General features: G+C 48.5%; 3 protein-coding genes across 7 annotated transcripts in view; 2 read left to right on the top strand and 1 right to left on the bottom strand.

Annotated features, from left to right (window-relative positions):
• Positions 1-5,501, top strand: part of arhgap39 (Rho GTPase activating protein 39) — a 51,569-nt gene extending 46,068 nt beyond the window's left edge. For both annotated transcript variants that reach the window (XM_049011357.1, XM_049011356.1), the window contains 3 exons: positions 55-146; positions 979-1,148; positions 1,789-5,501. In XM_049011357.1, coding sequence (XP_048867314.1) covers positions 55-146; positions 979-1,148; positions 1,789-1,983 — 457 coding nt within the window. In that variant the 3' untranslated portion in view covers positions 1,984-5,501. The remainder of the gene's footprint in view (positions 1-54; positions 147-978; positions 1,149-1,788) is intronic.
• A 2,839-nt stretch (positions 5,502-8,340) lies between these two features.
• Positions 8,341-12,655, top strand: gfus.1 (GDP-L-fucose synthase, tandem duplicate 1). 2 transcript variants are annotated; one of them, XM_049011358.1, is made up of 11 exons: positions 8,341-8,466; positions 9,416-9,575; positions 9,664-9,778; positions 9,924-10,052; positions 10,206-10,279; positions 10,607-10,740; positions 11,095-11,159; positions 11,305-11,371; positions 11,701-11,780; positions 11,945-12,044; positions 12,263-12,655. In XM_049011358.1, exons 1-11 carry the CDS (start codon positions 8,358-8,360, stop codon positions 12,316-12,318), a joined length of 1,089 nt encoding a protein of 362 aa, XP_048867315.1. In that variant the 5' UTR covers positions 8,341-8,357; the 3' UTR covers positions 12,319-12,655. The 2 variants fall into 2 exon arrangements, with proteins under 2 accessions (XP_048867315.1, XP_048867316.1); XM_049011359.1 differs by lacking the exon at positions 8,341-8,466 and adding an exon at positions 8,513-8,632.
• A 784-nt stretch (positions 12,656-13,439) lies between these two features.
• On the bottom strand, positions 13,440-17,980 carry bmb (brambleberry). Of its 3 annotated transcripts, none has more exons than XM_049011802.1 (13): positions 17,860-17,980; positions 17,281-17,526; positions 16,622-16,750; positions 16,342-16,527; positions 15,936-16,158; positions 15,656-15,772; positions 15,365-15,544; positions 15,036-15,242; positions 14,802-14,946; positions 14,650-14,717; positions 14,149-14,264; positions 13,930-14,033; positions 13,440-13,777 (listed from the first exon to the last, which is right to left on the bottom strand). In XM_049011802.1, the coding sequence occupies exons 2-13, from the start codon at positions 17,524-17,526 to the stop codon at positions 13,603-13,605; spliced, it is 1,896 nt and encodes a 631-aa protein (XP_048867759.1). In that variant the 5' UTR covers positions 17,860-17,980; the 3' UTR covers positions 13,440-13,602. The 3 variants fall into 3 exon arrangements, with proteins under 3 accessions (XP_048867759.1, XP_048867761.1, XP_048867760.1); XM_049011804.1 differs by lacking the exon at positions 17,860-17,980 and adding an exon at positions 17,058-17,128 and having other exon boundaries at positions 17,281-17,417; XM_049011803.1 differs by having other exon boundaries at positions 13,639-13,777; positions 14,149-14,236.
• Positions 17,981-17,997: the final 17 nt, after the last annotated feature.

The raw sequence follows: 17,997 nt of genomic DNA, 5'->3' as shown, positions 1-17,997 counted from the left end.
ATTGTTTTTACGTGAGCTAAAGTGAGATGCTGCTTTCTGTGCCCTGTTTTGCAGGGTCCCCGGTGACATCGACGAGGTGAACGCCCTCAAGCTCCAGGTGGACCAATGGAAGGTGCCCACGGGCCTGGAGGACCCACATATCCCAGGTGCGCCCAATCCGTCATCCTGAGCTCTGTGTCCAAATCTTTTGGCAGCAATCCCATGGGGTTCATGTCGGAGAGAGCCAGCAACAGGCACGTGTGAGAAACACCTGTGATGGGAGCTCACACACCCCTAGATACATTCTTTTCTCCTGTTCTAGCACTAGGCCCTGCTTATAAACATACAGATTGTCTACAGGTACAATCCTGGGACCCGCATCATTAACATGATCCCACAGGCTTTATTGTAAATCCCCAAGATGAAAAACAGAGCGTTTTTCCTCACTCCCTGGTTCCAGGTCATGGTCACACGTATAATCTCAAAGGATTACACACTCATATAGATGTATAAACCCTGTCAATGGCAGGGGCAGCTGGGACTGAAATGCAGCACACACAGGCAGGTCTGACAGCATCTGTGACCCGCTCTGGTAATACTCCATGATCTAAGATAAGAGGATAAGTGTGAATCAGGCCCCTCCGTAAATGGGACCAGGCAGTTGTGACCTCTCCAAGGTGGAGAGTAGAGCGTGGAACAGTCAGGAATGCTGGAATACTGTAGAAATCCAACTAAAATCAGTGTTCCCACCTTAGCTAGTATCTCCTGGGTAGTGTACCTTCTAGACAGTTTACGTAATCTGCATGACATGGTTACCCAGCGAGACTGGACCTTGGGAAGTATTCTCTCCAGGACTTGTGGTTAGTGAGCATAGAAATATGTGTATGTGATAGAGTGCCGTCTTAGTTGCGTGCTGTTTGGATGTCTAGTGCAGGGTCTGTGAGCTCACAGCTGACTGTGTTGAGTGATTGCCCGCCTGGGCGTGGTCCACCTCCCCAGCCTCCCTGCTCAAGCTGTGGTACCGGGAGCTGGAGGAGCCGCTTATCCCTCACGAGTTCTATGAAGACTGCATCTCAAACTATGACAGCCCCGAGGCTGCCGTCGGGGTGGTGCTGGGGCTGCCTCACATCAACAAGCTGGTGCTGTGCTACCTCATCCGCTTCCTGCAGGTCAGTGCTGCTTCCTGTCTTTCAGCCTGTCTGTTCCTGTGGTGCCTCACCCACTTCTTGTTTATCCATCCCACTGGTCCCTCCCTACTTCACCCATTTCCTGCTTGCACATCCCACTGGTCCCTCCTTCACATACCCACTTCCTGCTTGCACATCCCATAGGTCCCTCCTTTCCTTACCCACTTCCTGTTTGCACATCTCACTGGTCCCTCCTTAACCTACCCACTTCCTGCTTGCACATCCCATTGGCCCCTCCTTACCTTACCCACTTCCTGCTTGCACATCCCATTGGCCCCCTTTACCTTACCTACTTCCTGTTTGCACATCCCACTGGTCCCTCCTTACCTTACCCACTTCCTCTTTTGTCAATCCCACCTATCCCTTCCTACCTAATCCACTTCCTTTTTTGTCGTTTGAGATGCATTTGACCTCTCACCTTGTGCTTCTCTCCAATTCTCCAACTTGTCACTCTGTCCTATCCCATCTCCCACCCCTGACCTCACTGATAGTATCCCCCGCCCCTTCTCGCCCTCTCTCTGCCAGCGACTTCCAACTGTTAATTAGCATGAATTAACCCCCAGCCGAACATGACACGTGTCTCTTTCTCCCTCTCTCTTTCACCCCTCGCACCTGCATCCAGGTGTTCGCCCAGCCCGCCAACGTGGTCATCACCAAAATGGACATAAACAACCTGGCCATGGTGATGGCGCCCAACTGCCTGCGCTGCCAGTCGGACGACCCGCGGGTCATTTTCGAGAACACTCGCAAGGAGATGTCCTTCATCCGCATGCTGATCCAGAGGCTGGACACCAGCTTCATGGACGGAGTCCTATAGCTGATGCGAGATACACGCACACACACACACACACACACACACAGGGTCCTGCAGGGTCACGCATAAGCATGTGCACAGAGGAGCATAGGGTCACGTGAGTGTTCACCTTCCCACCCACACACACACAAACACACACACACAAAAGTGCCATCTTTGATATTAACATGTCAAGACAAAAGCCGATATCAAAGACACCGAACATTGTTTTCCAGAATGCATCCGCACGCACATGCGCTAATATTGCAATATTATCGTTATGTCACCAAACCACAAAGGGACAGTTGGACACACAGACAGGCAGGCAGGTGACTCCGATTCCAGTTCTGTACAAACCCTATCCTGAGGGAAGCTGCTGTTGTACCCTTAGGTGGGCACTTGATCTGGACTGGCTTAGCTGAAAAGGGTCTGTCTAAATATGAGATTTACAGAGTGACTCACAGGCTTCTGCAAAACAGAAATGACGTCAGTGAGAGAGGAGGACACTTTCTGTAGGCTTTTAATGGGGGAGGAGGAGCTTCCGTTACTTCCAAGGACCAATGCTGTCGGAGGAATTCTGCAGGATTCCCTCTTTATTTCCTCCCGTAGTTTAAGCTGTTTAAGTACGATACAACAGGGTGGTGTCGGTAGTTTGGTTACCGAGGCCCGGTGGGTCTGCCGTTAAGCCAAGCTCCAGGTTTGCTCAGGTTCCAGGACCCCCAGCCTTCACCTGGGCCCGGCTTGCGTTTGCTGGGTCATCGAAGTGGTAGCTTGAATCGTGGGTCAGGTTTTGACTGGCACTATTAAGCTCATAGCTGAATTTCACTGCTGCCTGCCTTATACCGTCCTGTCAGTCCTAGCTAATTGGCCACCGTCTCACAGCCTTGATTCAGTTATCTGACTCTATTCCCAGAAACTCCTTCCCATCCCATATCCTGATATTCCATTCCATAGTGTGCTTTAACGTCCCATATCCTGATATTCCATTCCATAGTGTGCTTTAACATCCCATCCATCAATCCATTTTCCAAACCGCTTATCCTACTGGGTCGCGGGGGGTCCGGAGCCTATCCCGGAAGCAATGGGCACGAGGCAGGGAACAACCCAGGATGGGGGGCCAGCCCATCGCAGGGCACACTCACACACCATTCACACACACACACATGCACGCCTATGGGCAATTTAGCAAGTCCAATTAGCCTCAGCATGTTTTTGGACTGTGGGGGGAAACCGGAGTACCTGGAGGAAACCCCACGACGACATGGGGAGAACATGGGGAGAACTCCACACACGTGACCCAGGCGGAGACTCGAACCCGGGTCTCAGAGGTGTAAGGCAACAGTGCTAACCACTGCACCACCATGCCGCCCCGCTTTAACATCCATATCCCGATATTCCAATCCATGGTGTGCTTTAACATCCCATATCCCGATATTCCATTCCATGGTGTGCTTTAACGTCCCATATCCCGATATTCCATTCCATGGTGTGCTTTAACGTCCCATATCCTGATATTCCAATCCATGGTGTGCTTTAACATCCCATATCCTGATATTCCATTCCATTGTGTGCTTTAACGTCCCATATCCCGATATTCCATTCCATGGTGTGCTTTAACATCCCATATCCCGATATTCCATTCCATGGTGTGCTTTAACATCCCATATCCTGATATTCCTCTGTTCTGTTCCATTACATTCCATGACTCACATTTTGTTCTCTTAGACATTCCATTCCACTTCTAACACAAAGCTACAAGTAAACTGCCTTAGTTTATGATGTCGTTAACAGTTACGTACTTAGTGACAAGAGTCCATAAAGTTTGGTTTGAACTGAGTGAAAACTGGTCTGATGGTTTAATTAGCACCAGGACATAGTGAAATACAGGAATCAGCTATTTTACATGACATCACAAAGTACACGGAAAATATTTTTAATATGTCAGAGTGAAAATATATTAACTGCCACTTTTATGTATAAGATTTATACATTTAAAGGGTGTTTCACAGTATGAATATTCAGAAATGATTTTACAGGAAACCTGCATAGTAAATCCACAGTTAGTATATTTTGGACTTCACGTTTCAGAAACGGTTTCATACAACATATTTCTTGTACTGTACAATGCGCCGTTACACGACGGATTTCGCTGAAATGCCCCATCTAGTCTGCTGGTCAGTCTGTCTGATTGTGAGACAGCCAGGCTCTCGTGAGCCTGTTTAAGGTGATTATGTGGTATGGGTGTCATTTTTATATTATTACTGGAATTGTTTATAAGATTGTTGTTTTTTGGAGGGTTTTACATTTTTTTCAGGGACTGTTTAGTTGATCCATCTCGACAGCTCTGGCAAATGCATTTTTAGCACGTGAGAACATGGTTACATTTGGCTACGATCCTATGATGTGTGAGAAAACTCCCACGTGTGTCCTGGAGTGTTTCACCAGGTGTCAAAGGCATCACACTTGATGTCAGTACATTGATATATAAATGGGATGGGGAGGCCACGCCCCTGCCATTTTTTCTCTAGAACCTGATTGGTCAGCATATCCCCACCCACAGTATAGCCACACCCCACAAATTAGGAGTATCATAATATGTCAGTTGGGCAGCTCTTGTTATACAATGAGCCTGACAGCTCTATGTTCATTTTAAGTTATTTACAGGTTTGTAAAAAGTAAATCATCTGTGAATAACACATGTAAAGAAAGTTTAAACCAACACAAGTCAAGAGAACAGGGTTTAGATCTGCAGATATGAAGTGAATAATGTGTTATTGTGTCTTTTTTTGTTAATATATGAAAAATGAAGAGTTAAAGAGATATGAATTCAAATCTATGCCCTTGTGGGTCTTTATGAGATGGTTCTGAATATCTACAGTACACCATTCTGTTCAAAGTTGCAAGATGTCTTTTCAATGTGTAACCCGTGTGTCTGCCATTGATCTCAGAGTCGCCATAGCAACGCACATGCGCTACACAGTGCCTGAGTCTAAACTGCTGCCTGTGCTGGTATGTACATCTCAGTCTGTACAATAACTCACTGAAGGGGCGCTGCTTGTGGTGACGGGTGTGGGGGGGGTGCAGATTCTGGGTGGAGGTCCTCACAGCTGGCATCCGTGGAGTACACTGATGCCTCGGAGTCACCAGTCGGTTCCATGTTTTAAACAAAAACAGGCAACGGTTTAACAAGTTAGAAATGTAACTGGAAAAAAAAAATCTTTTAGCTTTTTAAAATGTTTCCAAAAATGTTTGTGTTATTTATTTAGTATATTTCCTGTACTTTTTTTATTGTCACTCCTGTTGATGTTCGTTTGACTGCCAATACCCATATTGTTATGACATATATATAGTTATTATTGATTATAAACAGAAAGGCAGCAGAAATACCCCCCCCCCACAGTGACCCCCTGCTGCCGCTTTATACACTCCCATTCCAAAGGTTTCTGTTTTACAGAAAAAGGACACTCTCTCCTCGCCCTCCGTGTGAAAGCAGCAGTTAAGGGAGGAAACAGGACATTATTTAATAAAAGACTGAAATATGACTTTTGTCCAGATTGTTTTTTTCCACTGATATAGTCGACCTGATGTTTAAAGGATACCGTCTGATAAAAACAATGGGGTTACCTAGCCGGAACTGGGATTCCCTCGTCCAGGATGCCGGTGACAGGATGGGGAATGCCAGACCTGCGGCAGAATTACAGGGGCTGACATCTGGCTTGGATGTGGACTGTGAAGACTAGAGTTTGTGATGCTTAAAAAAAATGTCAGCATCAGCCTATTTAGAAACGGCCCGTTCACGATCATTAATCATGTATAAATGGCCCGTTCACGATCATTAATCATGTACAAACGGCCCGTTCACAATCATTAATCATGTACAAGCCTTTTTCTCAGACTGATACGTCGTCTTCAGGCTCTCCTGCCTCAGAATGGTAACCTGTAGGGATCTGACATTCAGTTGTAATCATCTGACTAAATTTCACATGCCGTCAAGTTCTTTGGATCTAGATGGTGTCCCCCAAGGTGCACACAGGATGCCTTCGAGGACCTTTTGCGACTCTTCAGAAAGGCCCATCGGCACCATGCAAAATCCATACAGGTCTCCTCTGTGGAAGCGAACTATGAGTGAGGTGCCCACATAGTCTATCTCCCGCGGGAAATCCATACATGTCTCCTCTGTGGAAGCGAGCTGCGAGGTGCCCACATAGACTATCACCCTCGGGAAATCCATACAGGTCTCCTCTGTGGAAGCGAGCTACGAGGTGCCCACATAGACTATCACCCTCGGGAAATCCATACAGGTCTCCTCTGTGGTAGCGAGCTGCGAGGTGCCCACATAGACTATCACCCTCGGGAAATCCATACAGGTCTCCTCTGTGGTAGCGAGCTGCGAGGTGCCCACATAGACTATCACCCTCGGGAAATCCATACAGGTCTCCTCTGTGGTAGCGAGCTGCGAGGTGCCCACATAGACTATCACCCTCGGGAAATCCATACAGGTCTCCTCTGTGGTAGCGAGCTGCGAGGTGCCCACATAGACTATCACCCTCGGGAAATCCATACAGGTCTCCTCTGTGGTAGCGAGCTGCGAGGTGCCCACATAGACTATCACCCTCGGGAAATCCATACAGGTCTCCTCTGTGGAAGCGAGCTACGAGGTGCCCACATAGACTATCACCCTCGGGAAATCCATACAGGTCTCCTCTGTGGAAGCGAGCTACGAGGTGCCCACATAGACTATCACCCTCGGGAAATCCATACAGGTCTCCTCTGTGGTAGCGAGCTGCGAGGTGCCCACATAGACTATCACCCTCGGGAAATCCATACAGGTCTCCTCTGTGGTAGCGAGCTGCGAGGTGCCCACATAGACTATCACCCTCAGAAAACGCACCAACCTCCCGACGTCAGAGACCCAACACCTGTTTTGTTGTGTGTTTCCCCCCTGTGTTGATGCCAAAACTGCCGTCTTTTGTTTTCAGGCCTCCCTGCTGTTGTTTCGCTTATGCTTCTCCTCCATCTCCAAATACAGTCCTTCTTTCTTCCTGCCATCCCTCTGTCACAAGCTTCTGTCCACCATCCTGCCTGGAAGGATTCGTACCATGTTAAAACTACTAGCATTAGCACTGGGCAAGTCAAACATGCATCACGAATGCTTAGCTTCCCTGTTCGGGTCAGTCAAGTGAAGCACACTACTGGTAATTAATGCCTGGAGGTTTGAGTATGAAGATTAAGGTTTTTTTTTTTTTAATTATGCCTCATTATCGGCCGTTTCGGAATCGGAGCTGAAGAAAATGGCTGCGGTTCATTGGCGGCCGCTCAGAAGCGGCCCAGTATTCATTATGTCATCGAGGACTCGCTAATTGCATGGAAATTTCAGCCACCGGCCAGTGGTAGCAGATGCAGCCCTAAATCCAGATTTAATGAGCTTCTGGAAGCGCTGGACCTCACCGAAGTTGCCATCTCGGGTGAAGGTGTTATGTGAACCATTCCGGTCTGTCCATCAGCTACATTCCTATTAAAATACTAAAAAAGAAATTTCCTCTCACCAGTGAACTTGCCTGCTGGTCATTTCTTTCCTTCTGTGATTACAGACTGGAGCACTGTGGTTCTTTCATGTACAGCCTTATATGCAGGGGCTACTTTTATCCCCAACCTCCCATTGAAGAACACAGTAAGGGGGGCTCTAACAAACTAAAATAACCCAGGGACTCTTGATCATGTTGATGTACCTCTCCTACTGCTCCAGAGTGGATGGACAGGTTCCTGGTGGGCCAACAGGTTAACGAACCAGCAAAATGTATCCTGAGGGACCCTACCAAAGCCCCCCACCCCTGGAAAATTTCTCTTGAGGGACCCCAAAGTCCAGGTTCAATCAATATTTAACCCCAGTCCAGACAGGCTCACATTTTGACAGCAGTTTCAAGTTCATTATGTAACATGACTCACAGGGTTACCAAACCACATGAGTGCTTTCTCTATAAAATCACCCTTTCTTCTGCTAATGGCCCTTACAGCAAAGTGACTCCACCTTCACAAGAAGGCAAGCAGACACATTACAGGAAAACAGTGAATTAATATCCCTTTAAATAAATCAGATACGATGTAAGGGTAAGCTGCTGTAGCGATTTAACACAAGGATTAAGAACTGTTGAAAATATATTAACCAAATCGGCCTTTCTCTCAATAGGCATGTGTGCTATAGTGCAAGGTTTCCGAAAAGATATCGAATGATAAAAATCATGTTAAATTTCAAACTTCTCACGCATTTAACATCACATATAGTATAGTTACTGCATATACGTACGTCCAATTCGAGGGTTAATACGTTAGAGCTTTGGTCGGCGAAGCGTAGCCAATCAGAGATGGCTGCGCGAACCACGCGGCTGCCACACGGTCACATGACAATGTCAGCCGGAAGTTCCGCCTCGTACTCGTGTAAACAATCCGGCATCAAAATCCGGAAGAGGGAAGATGTGCCTCACTTAGACACATGTGACACTGTAACCGGTAAGCATGCCATTGCATTATCTTCGCTGTTTTATTAACATTATTGTTTTATGCATTCGCGCTAAATTCTTTAATAATGTTGGTAGCCGATTGCGTGCCTCCGGCTGGACATTGTTCACGTAACCCTTTCTTCAGTCGCCTCCAGTTGTTGTCCGTTGTTCATAAAGTAAGTCAAAGATCTCAGATGAGCTTCGCCCTCATCGATTGAAATATTGGTTGATGGATTGTATCATGGATTGTACAAATCCGATTTTTTTTGTACGCTATTAAGCTACAGTTCCCGAAATGACTTGGTGGTGTGAGGAAGTTGCAGCAGAGTCCTGATACTTTAAGTTGCCTTTGACCAAGTTGTGGCATAAACAGGAAAAACACGTTCAGGCACATGACAGAGCACTGACGTGGCAAGCCTATATTGTACTCTGAATTAAAATACTCTAGCTTCTTAGTAAATCTAACAATAATTTTGACAGATATACTCTGACATTGAGCTATCTATGAATTTTCCTTGAATTTTCCGAATGTGCCTAAAAACCCTTTTTCTCATTTACTGAGTTTACGGTCATGTTTTTCTCTTTCCAACAGCAAAAAGCAGCATTGGACCTTTTTATAAGCTACAATGTGCTGTTGGATGACATTATGGTTTAGTGGGTAGTGCTGTTGCCTCATACCTCCAGCTCTGGGGTTTTAAACTCCAACTATGGCTGCTTTGTGTAGCTGTGTGTGTTAGTGTGTATGTGCCCGATGATGGACTAGCACCCCATGCAGGGTGTACCCCATGCTGCCTCTGATAGGCTCAAGTGAGAAGATGGACAATTTGGATTGTGCTTTTTTTATTGTTAGGTAACCAATTGTCCTTAACACTTTTCTCTTGGGGACTTCTTGTCACTTTGCACAGCATGACCAGGATCTAGCCTGACAGTAAATGCCAACCGTTGCCTCTGCTCCCCAGAAACCACGCAGATGGAAACGCAGAGGGCGCCAATGTGCGTACTGGTGACAGGCGGGACAGGCCTGGTGGGCCGGGCGATCGAGCAGGTGGTCCAGGCCCAGGGGGGGTGTGGGGAAGTGGAGCAGTGGATCTTCCTCTCCTCCCAGGATGCGGACCTCAGGTGGGTGTTTGCTGCTGTGGGGTCGTCGTCATGTCTGTGTCCGTGTGGGCGGGCGCGTGCTGACTGAAGTCCGTCCTCTTTGGGGCAGGGATCTGGCTGAGACGCGGGCTGTCTTCAAAAAGCACCGGCCCACTCATGTCATCCACTTGGCCGCCATGGTGGGGGGCTTGTTCCGGAACATGAGGGAGAACTTGGACTTTTGGGTAGGGAGAAACCCCCCTGGCTGTTTGGATAAATAATAAAAATGTTTTTAAAACATCTTTTCCTCCTCACAAAAGATGGGAGACTCTAGAATGCTGTTGCGACTAAAATTGGTTGTTTTGAGAAAATTGCCCCCCCCCCCCACAGAGGAACAACATCCACATAAATGACAACGTGCTACAGACAGCCCATGAGATGGGCGTGGTCAAAGTGGTGTCCTGCCTGTCCACCTGCATCTTCCCTGACAAGACCACCTACCCTATAGATGAGACCATGGTAAGCTCTGGTTGTGTTGCGACAACACAAGGCCACAAGGGGGCGTTATGGATACAGACCAGAAATACTTGCAGACATATAATCTGTGTAGATAAAATCTGTTCTACGGATGATAAAGGTGTGAAATTAGAATTGAATTCTCTGGCCCCATAGATCCATAATGGTCCCCCACACAACTCCAACTTCGGTTACTCGTACGCAAAAAGGATGATCGATGTCCAGAACAGGTGAGCCGCTCCCCTCCCGCTCTCCCTCTGCCAGTACCAGAAGCATTGACCTGGTTTAGTCCCCAACTCGACCATGGTTAACAGTGTGATCCGTCAGTCGCCAGGCTCGACATATTGCAGAAGTGGGGGGTGGAAAGTTTTGGGGGGTGTGATGCCTGCTATAGCTACAGGGTAAGCACAACGTGCTACACAACGTGCTACACAACGTGCTACACAACGTGCTTGGTGGGTCAGGTAGTTGGGGGGTAGTGGAGTACTTATTTTTCCCTGGTTGACCTTTTCCTGGGATTAACTAATTAATGTGTGTGTGTGTGTGTGTGAGATCAGGGCTTATTTCCAGCAGCATGGCCGACGCTTCACTGCAGTCATCCCTACCAACGTGTTCGGGCCCCACGACAACTTCAACATTGAGGACGGACACGTGCTGCCTGGACTCATTCACAAGGCCTACATCGCCCACAGTGCGTAGCCCATATAGACACACACACACACTCACACTCATGCACATCCAACTGACATTTGTGTTTGTTTTTCTCCAGTTAATGCATGAGGGTATAGCAGTAACTATATAAATCAGCAAGCTAAAATAAACACAGGCAAATAAACAGTGATTAAGAGCAGATTTTGTGCTGATTTCATTAAAGATTACACCACCTTGTGTTCGTATCGGACAACATAATTTTTGTTTTCAATGGAAACTCGATAGTTTCACTACACATTCATGCAACCCAGTTCTGTTGGTGTAGTAACTGTTATTGGTTGTTCAACTCATGTCACCTAACCTCGCAACCCCCCCCCCCCCCCCGCCACTGCAGAGGAGGGGTCTCCACTGCAAGTCTGGGGCACTGGAACTCCTAGGAGACAGTTCATCTACTCCTTGGTGAGCTGTCAGTGTCCCTCCCCTACCTGTGACAGTATGGACACAGTTCATGTCATTGTTTCATGAATTGGGGGTGAATCTTCCACCCTCTACAGCCACTAACAAAATGAGACCTGAATGTTAATGATCTGAATTCCTCCCACAGGACCTGGCGCGTTTGTTCGTCTGGGTGCTGAGGGAGTACGATGAGATCGACCCCATCATACTGTCTGGTGAGTGCTCTATAGTTACATAATCAGGGCTGGGTTCCTAGACCTACTTGGAAGAATCCGGCATTTCAGCCGACGGTTACTGAATGTTCTCCTTAGCTGGTAATTATAAATTCTCCAGTTTCACACATTGCTTAGGCGTCTTCGGGAATATATGTTTAAGTCCTTCACCATACAGACATTCTACGTGTTTGACAGTGCAGTCACCATTTTTACAGAAGATACTTTGCGGGCACACTTGTATTATGAAATCAGAAAATGCTGTTGATTAGAGGCTGTGATTTATTCTTAAATAAGATCTAAAATTAACTATGTTTTTGTAACAATTGCAGTGGGCGAAGAGGAAGAAGTTTCCATCAAGGAAGTGGCAGAGAGTGTTGTCGAAGCCCTAGGGTTCAAAGGTCAAGTAGTCGTATCCTTTTCGTGGGGTCAGATTTGTTGAAATCTTAGGTGATGTAGCCTCTTGATGTCCTCTTTTAGTTTTGAGATATGCAAACTCCTTCTCATTCATGAAACACCAACAGGCCTGTCTGGCTCACTAAGCTTTAAGCATTTGCCCCTGACCTTTGACCTCAGTTTGACACCAGCAAAGCAGATGGGCAGTTTAAGAAGACTGCCAGCAACGCCAAGCTGCGACGTCACCTCCCCGATTTCACCTTCACCCCATTCGCTCAAGGTCAGGACTTGGGGGCAGATTCGTATTCTGTCACATGACTTATTTTATCTGAAACTTTTGGAGTTATTGTGCATTATTTGGATGACAAATTCGAACTTGTGTCCAAAATAATAGTAGTATAGAAGCACTTTATTAATGTGGATGTGAGAATCTGCATACCATTTTATTTAAGGTTTTACGTGCTGCTTTGCCTGACTTGTTTTCTATTGGCTTTCCAGCGGTGAAGGAGACTTGCGATTGGTTTGTGGCCAACTACGACACTGCCCGCAAGTGAGCCCGAACTGTCATCTGATTGGTGGACAGAACTGCCTTTCTATGTCACCTGGCCTCTGGAGGCAGCACCCTCAGAAGAGGAAAAAACTGTTGCATTAGACGTGCATCATTAACTGGAACGAAGATGGCACCCAGACTTCTTCTAGGACAGCAGTTTTTCTGTAGCCTCCCCCTTTAACTCACTACAACAATCCAGTCAGACAGAAACTACAGGGAAGACACACCCCCTTAATGGGGTAATGGCTTTGATAATCATTTTTAATTTGTATTTATAGTATGTTAAACTGCTGTACTGGAGCTAAACCAAGGCTGAATAAAGACAGACTGATGACTTGTAATTCTCTGCAGGTCTGTTACTGTCCCCCCAATAGAGAAATCTATGATGTTTAACATTCCATCCTGTATGCAGTGCACAGAAGCTTCCAAACATTCATGGTCATCTTTAAATAGTATTGACTCATTGACTGTGTCCCAGCAAGCTGGATCTGGGATTAAGATGGTATTACTCAAATCTGCTAGTCACTTGTCTTAAATTAACAACACCCTCCCCCCACACACACACACGCTTATGGTTCTGGTCCACAGTTTCCAAACTGGTTCAGCTCAGAGCCGCTAGACCATATATGGTAAATGGACTGCATTTATATCGCGCTTTTCTCCTCTACGAGTACTCAAAGCACTTTACATTTCATGCCTCACATTCACACACCAGTGGCAGAGGCTGCCATGCAAGGCGCCAACCTGCTCACAGGGAGCAATTTGGAGTTCAGTGTCTTGCTCAAGGAGACTTTGATGGGGTCAGGAGGAACTAAGGCTCGAACCTGCAACCCTCCGGTTGCCGAACGATAGCACTACCTCCTGCGCCACTATACACCATCTGTGTATCTGGCACAGCTGTAGAACTGCAGCTCCTGAAGTCCAGGTTTGCAGTCCTCATTGGAGGGCCAAGCTGATCGCTAAAGGTCCCCGAATCAGCTCAGTCCGATTCCCTGGCATGCATGCAGAGCACTTCAAAGATAAGGCAAGGGGGTCACTGGGATGCATTTGGTGCTGAAGTCCGCAGTCATCTCTGGGACAGGGTGGCCAGCCCATATCAGAAACCCAAAGCACAGTACGGCTAGACACGATGTACAAATCATTTATTTTAAATAAAACCACACATTTTAAATACTACAGCTACTTAGACGTTGTACACAAAGCGCATTCAGTGAACTACCACATAAAATTGTTAAAACGTTGATCTTAGCCCTGCCCTAGGGGTTTGAAAAGCATAACATTAGTACATTTAAGATATGGGAGGAGCCTCTGGTTTTGAGGTCAGTGGCGTGGGGGTGAGGGGTGCGTAGGAGGTGTGGCCTCCCTCGTGGATCCTGCAGTAGTCCTGGCCGAGAATGGCCCTCTTCTTACAGGGGTGGCCCGTCTTGGTGGTGCCCTGGCAGAGACGTCTCCCGGAGGCAGAACTAAAGAGGGAGAGAGAGGAGGAAGAGTCACACTGTGGTCCTGCATGCATATACATACTACTGAACGAATAACAGCTGGAGCAGCACAGATCCAGAGCGTCGGATGTTTCCGGAAGGATCGGGGCTAGCGCCACGGTGTACAGGGAACGTACCTGTTGCTACCGAGTGACTGGTTGGGGCTGGAACAGCATGAAGACTCGCCTACAGCATCCAGTACGGCCCCCAGGTGCCTTTGCGCAAAACCCTCCAGCACCCCCTGCCAACAACCGGTGACATGCCCATTTTAGATCAGGAGCCATTCAACCAATATGACCTAAATCCAGGCATGCAAGATCAAGAGGAGACAATGAGTGCTTCACATTCAGGCTTACCGCAGGGAGACTAGGCCGTCTTTTGGTCCTGGGAGTAGAGTGGCTTGGGGAGCCCAGGTTGGGTACAATGAACTGGGCCTCACAGATCCTGTCAGTGCCAGTCAGGCAATGGTCATCTGTTTGGGGGGGGGGGGGGGGGGTGGCGAGTGCAGTAAGTTCGAACTAGATGACATAACCCTGTTGCGGCTGGAGTGTGGTACGTCTACTAAATGTTGACGTTCATGTAGATGTTACCAGAGGTGCATGGAGATAAAAGTGCACTCCTGTATGGTTCCAAGGAAGAAGGTGGACTATCCCAGTGTGGGATTAGAACACCACACCCAATGCATGTACACAGGGGCAAAAATAGTTATAAATTCAGGGCCATCTGGAAAAATATTTCCTGGAGGGGGTTGCGGTGTTGCAAGGTGTCCATGCCCCCATGACAGCCCGGCATGCATGTCACAGACCAGGAGACTAGAGGATTATGGGTAGGAAGAAGGTTATTGTGAATTTACACACCGTAGGAAAAGCTGTCCCGAGCCAGCAGGGGACCGTGATCCAGGGCCAGGCTGCTGCCAACAGCATATCTGGGAGCAAGAGGGACCTACAGGTCAGTCGATGTGGTGTCGAGGTAGCAGAAGATGCAAAACACTGAAAATGATGCCACTTGCCTCTCAGGTGTGGAGTGGCTCAGACGTGGACGTTTGGGGCTCTTGGGTCGGGCATCTAGGTACTGAGCTAAAGGAGGGGCAAGGGCAGGCTTTTTCACCCCGAGTCTGGACACACCCCTAAGCAGCTGCAGGAGGAACCAGTGACCTGGGGCAAAAAGACTACAGTGATTCCCCCCCCGTCACGATAAATGGTCCAGTCCACTTAACATCAAACAGCTCCATGCCCAGCCTCACCCAAGGAGAGCGAGACGAGGAGAAGGCTGAGTCCCATCATGTCCAGCGAGGGCTGATGGCTGAGCTCCGCTGCGGCGTTGAGGGGCACGCTGACCAGCAGGGCGGCGCGGGAGAAGCAGGGGCAGTGCAGAAAGCAGAGCAGCAGTGCTACTAGGAGAAAGTACCCAGCATGCACTGCACATACCCATAGGGCAGACAGACTCATGCCTGGAAACCACAAAAAGAAAAAAAAAGCTCTATTCCCATACTCCTGAAAAGTATTTGGATTTCTTTTCAGAGGACTGAGAGATGACCTCCACTGGACGTGGGGCCTGCTGACTGTCACGCACCCGCCCAGCCCAAGTAGCTCTGGATGAGGTACAGCCGCTCCTCCAGCCGGCCCTGCATGCCGTCCAGATACCGCAGCATGTATCCCAACGTGCCATTCATGCGCTCCAGCTTGCCCATCAGCTCCGTGTAGTACTGGGCCGTGCGGTTCTGGTACTTCAGGAACCCTGACAGGTTGTCTTCTGGCAAAGGTACAGGTGACAAAAACAGTGCGCATAACGTGCGGCAACCATAAACAGATTATCGGCAACGCGGCCACTTTAAGGGCATTAGGGGAATCAGCTTTAACTTACCCATTTTGCTATAGATGTCCTGAGCACGACCCCTGACCTCAGCCAGGTCCTCCAGAATAGCCCTGTGTCCATCGTGCAGGTCTGACCCCTGACCTTTTAGCTGATTGGTGACATTTTCTGTACAGAGCAAGATGTGATGTGGACGTTTTCCATGGTTATATTCCTTCTACAAAGCTCCCAGAACACAATACGCATACTGGTTTCTGCTTTAACTGGGATGTTCAGGAAGATTAATTACAGGACTAGGTTCAGAAACTTTGGGTGGTCCACATCTCCTCACCCATCCTCTGGGTGATCCCCTGGATGAGCCTAGCCACCAGCTCCTGCCCCGAGGCGATGAGCGCCCTCTCCTGGTTGAGCCGCTCCAGGTTGGAGGTGATGGAGCTCTCCATCTGCTCCTGGCCCACCCGCAGCTGGCCCTGCTGCTCCTGCAGGGCGCCATGGCCGAGCAGCAGCTTCTCCAGCGAGGCCGCCGTCAGCTCCTTCAGCTCCTGCTGGCCTTCCTTTGGGGACACGGGACAACGCCAGAGGTCAAGAGTCAAAAGACAGATCGACGACCGGCTGAGCAGCTCAGAGACCATTGAGGACTTTGGTTATTCTCGAGCTGATTTTAGGAGAGGGGGAGCGGCGACACATGGACCACAGGGGAGACGGCAGCGCGGAGCTGACGCCGGGACAGGCCGCACCTTGAGGTCCTTCATGGCGTCCAGCTGGTTGGTGGCAGTGGCGATGAGCGCGTTGACGGTGACCTCGGCCCTCCTGCGGAAGTGCTGCTGGCGTGTGGCGTAGCAGACGGAGCGCGCCCGGTTGCTCACGATGTGGTAGGCGTTCCATGTGTCCGCGTCCATGTCTGCCGTGCACTGCTTTAGAGTCTTGGGGGGGGGGGGGGGGAGTGAGCTGAATGCACCTGGGGCTTCACTGTCTTCACTGGACACAGAACTGAAGAATTTCACACCCGGGCCATACCATCTCCTCAGTGCAGGGGTAAGTCCTGCGTCCCTCCACCTCAGATTGGCAGTTGAACAAGACCACACCCAGCTTGGCGAGCTGCTCCTCTGATAGGCTACTGCACGTGCTCTTCAGCTGGGCGATGACCTGGTGGGAGGGGCAGCTTTACACTGGGGTAGACTCCTCCCCATGTTAAACACAGGCACATTGGTTTCGAGTCCTTTCCACGCAATGCACCTGCTATTAGGCCGCTAACATTTAAAACGGCCTTTTTAATTTGGGTGATTTTAACGGCGGAGCAATTACACCCCCTATCGGTCAGATGAAAATATTCAAACACATTAAGTACAATACCATGTAATTTTATTAAAAATGTGACTTGGATTACTCATATCAATGTATAAAAATAATGCATTATAAATGTATGCAACATGGTAAATCTTATACAAAGTACGTCATATGTGTAGCTCAGTTTGGCGTTGCCTGTAATGAATGACTGGTCGGGCTCTCTCACGTTGCACCCCCCTGTAAGAAAAGTCTAAAGTCATCTATGCTTCTTAATTAATACAAGCATTCTCTGACTAAACGCTAAACGGGACACTATTTTCTGAACGTTTCAACTGTTTATTTTGAAGATCTTAAACGGTGACATGCGCCCAGGCCCCCCGTAGCCATACCCGATAATGGCAGCTGTCCAGGGGACTCAGCTCCATCAGTTTAGCCTCCGCCAGGAACTTCTCATCGGCTAGTGCCATCTCGAACTGAGGCACTGCATCGCCCACCGGGTCAGGGGCCACGGGAGCCGGGGGGACAGCCGCCTTCCTCAGCCAGCTGAAAAAGGCCCCCGCCGGCCCACAGTGAGAGGCCAGCGTCCATAGCGCCAGTGCCCACCACAATATGCAAGGCAGGTGGGGCAGCTTCATCTAACAGGGAGAGGAAGGAGGACAGTCCGATCGAGAAATGCAATGCAGTGCCTGATGGAAAAGCAGCACTGATCCTGCCGGGCGATGCAGAGCAAAGCCCCTAACGCAAAATATACTGCTAGAAAGTTATCAGAGAGCGCAAATAAGTATGTTTAAGTAAATAATGCATAAAGACTACAGACCCCAGTCTACACTGAAACTACTCCACCTCATGCCCGGGCATGTTCGAAACTGGAGCCTGTAGTCTCATCACACTTTTTAGTGCAATTAATTACTTGTAACCAAAAATGTCGCGCAGTACTTGCATGGTAGAATAACCACGATCACACTCACCTTATCGAAATAACCTGCTACTTTATTCCAGCAAACCCACACAACAATACGATCCCCATCAGAATCAAACCGTGTTACACAATTTAAATCCCAACGGCGCAGCCAATCAGATCAATGCTACCCCAGCCCCCCCCCCCC

The sequence above is a fragment of the Brienomyrus brachyistius genome, chromosome 4, assembly GCF_023856365.1.
Source record: "Brienomyrus brachyistius isolate T26 chromosome 4, BBRACH_0.4, whole genome shotgun sequence".
NCBI classification, from domain to species: Eukaryota; Metazoa; Chordata; class Actinopteri; order Osteoglossiformes; family Mormyridae; genus Brienomyrus; species Brienomyrus brachyistius.
Note: the sequence above shows the minus strand (reverse complement) of the source record. Positions and strands in the feature narration are given on the sequence as shown.

Coding starts and splice junctions, on each gene's coding strand:
- gfus.1 (XM_049011358.1), top strand. CDS start 8,358: ATGACAATGTCAGCCGGAAGTTCCGCCTCGTACTCGTGTAAACAATCC. Junction 8,467..9,415: donor CACATGTGACACTGTAACCG/GTAAGCATGCCA, acceptor TCTGCTCCCCAG/AAACCACGCAGATGGAAACG. Junction 10,741..11,094: donor CAAGGCCTACATCGCCCACA/GTGCGTAGCCCA, acceptor CCGCCACTGCAG/AGGAGGGGTCTCCACTGCAA.
- bmb (XM_049011802.1), bottom strand. CDS start 17,526: ATGAAGCTGCCCCACCTGCCTTGCATATTGTGGTGGGCACTGGCGCTA. Junction 16,751..17,280: donor TGGACAGCTGCCATTATCGG/GTATGGCTACGG, acceptor CCCTCCCACCAG/GTCATCGCCCAGCTGAAGAG. Junction 14,265..14,649: donor TCGGGACAGCTTTTCCTACG/GTGTGTAAATTC, acceptor CCCCCCAAACAG/ATGACCATTGCCTGACTGGC.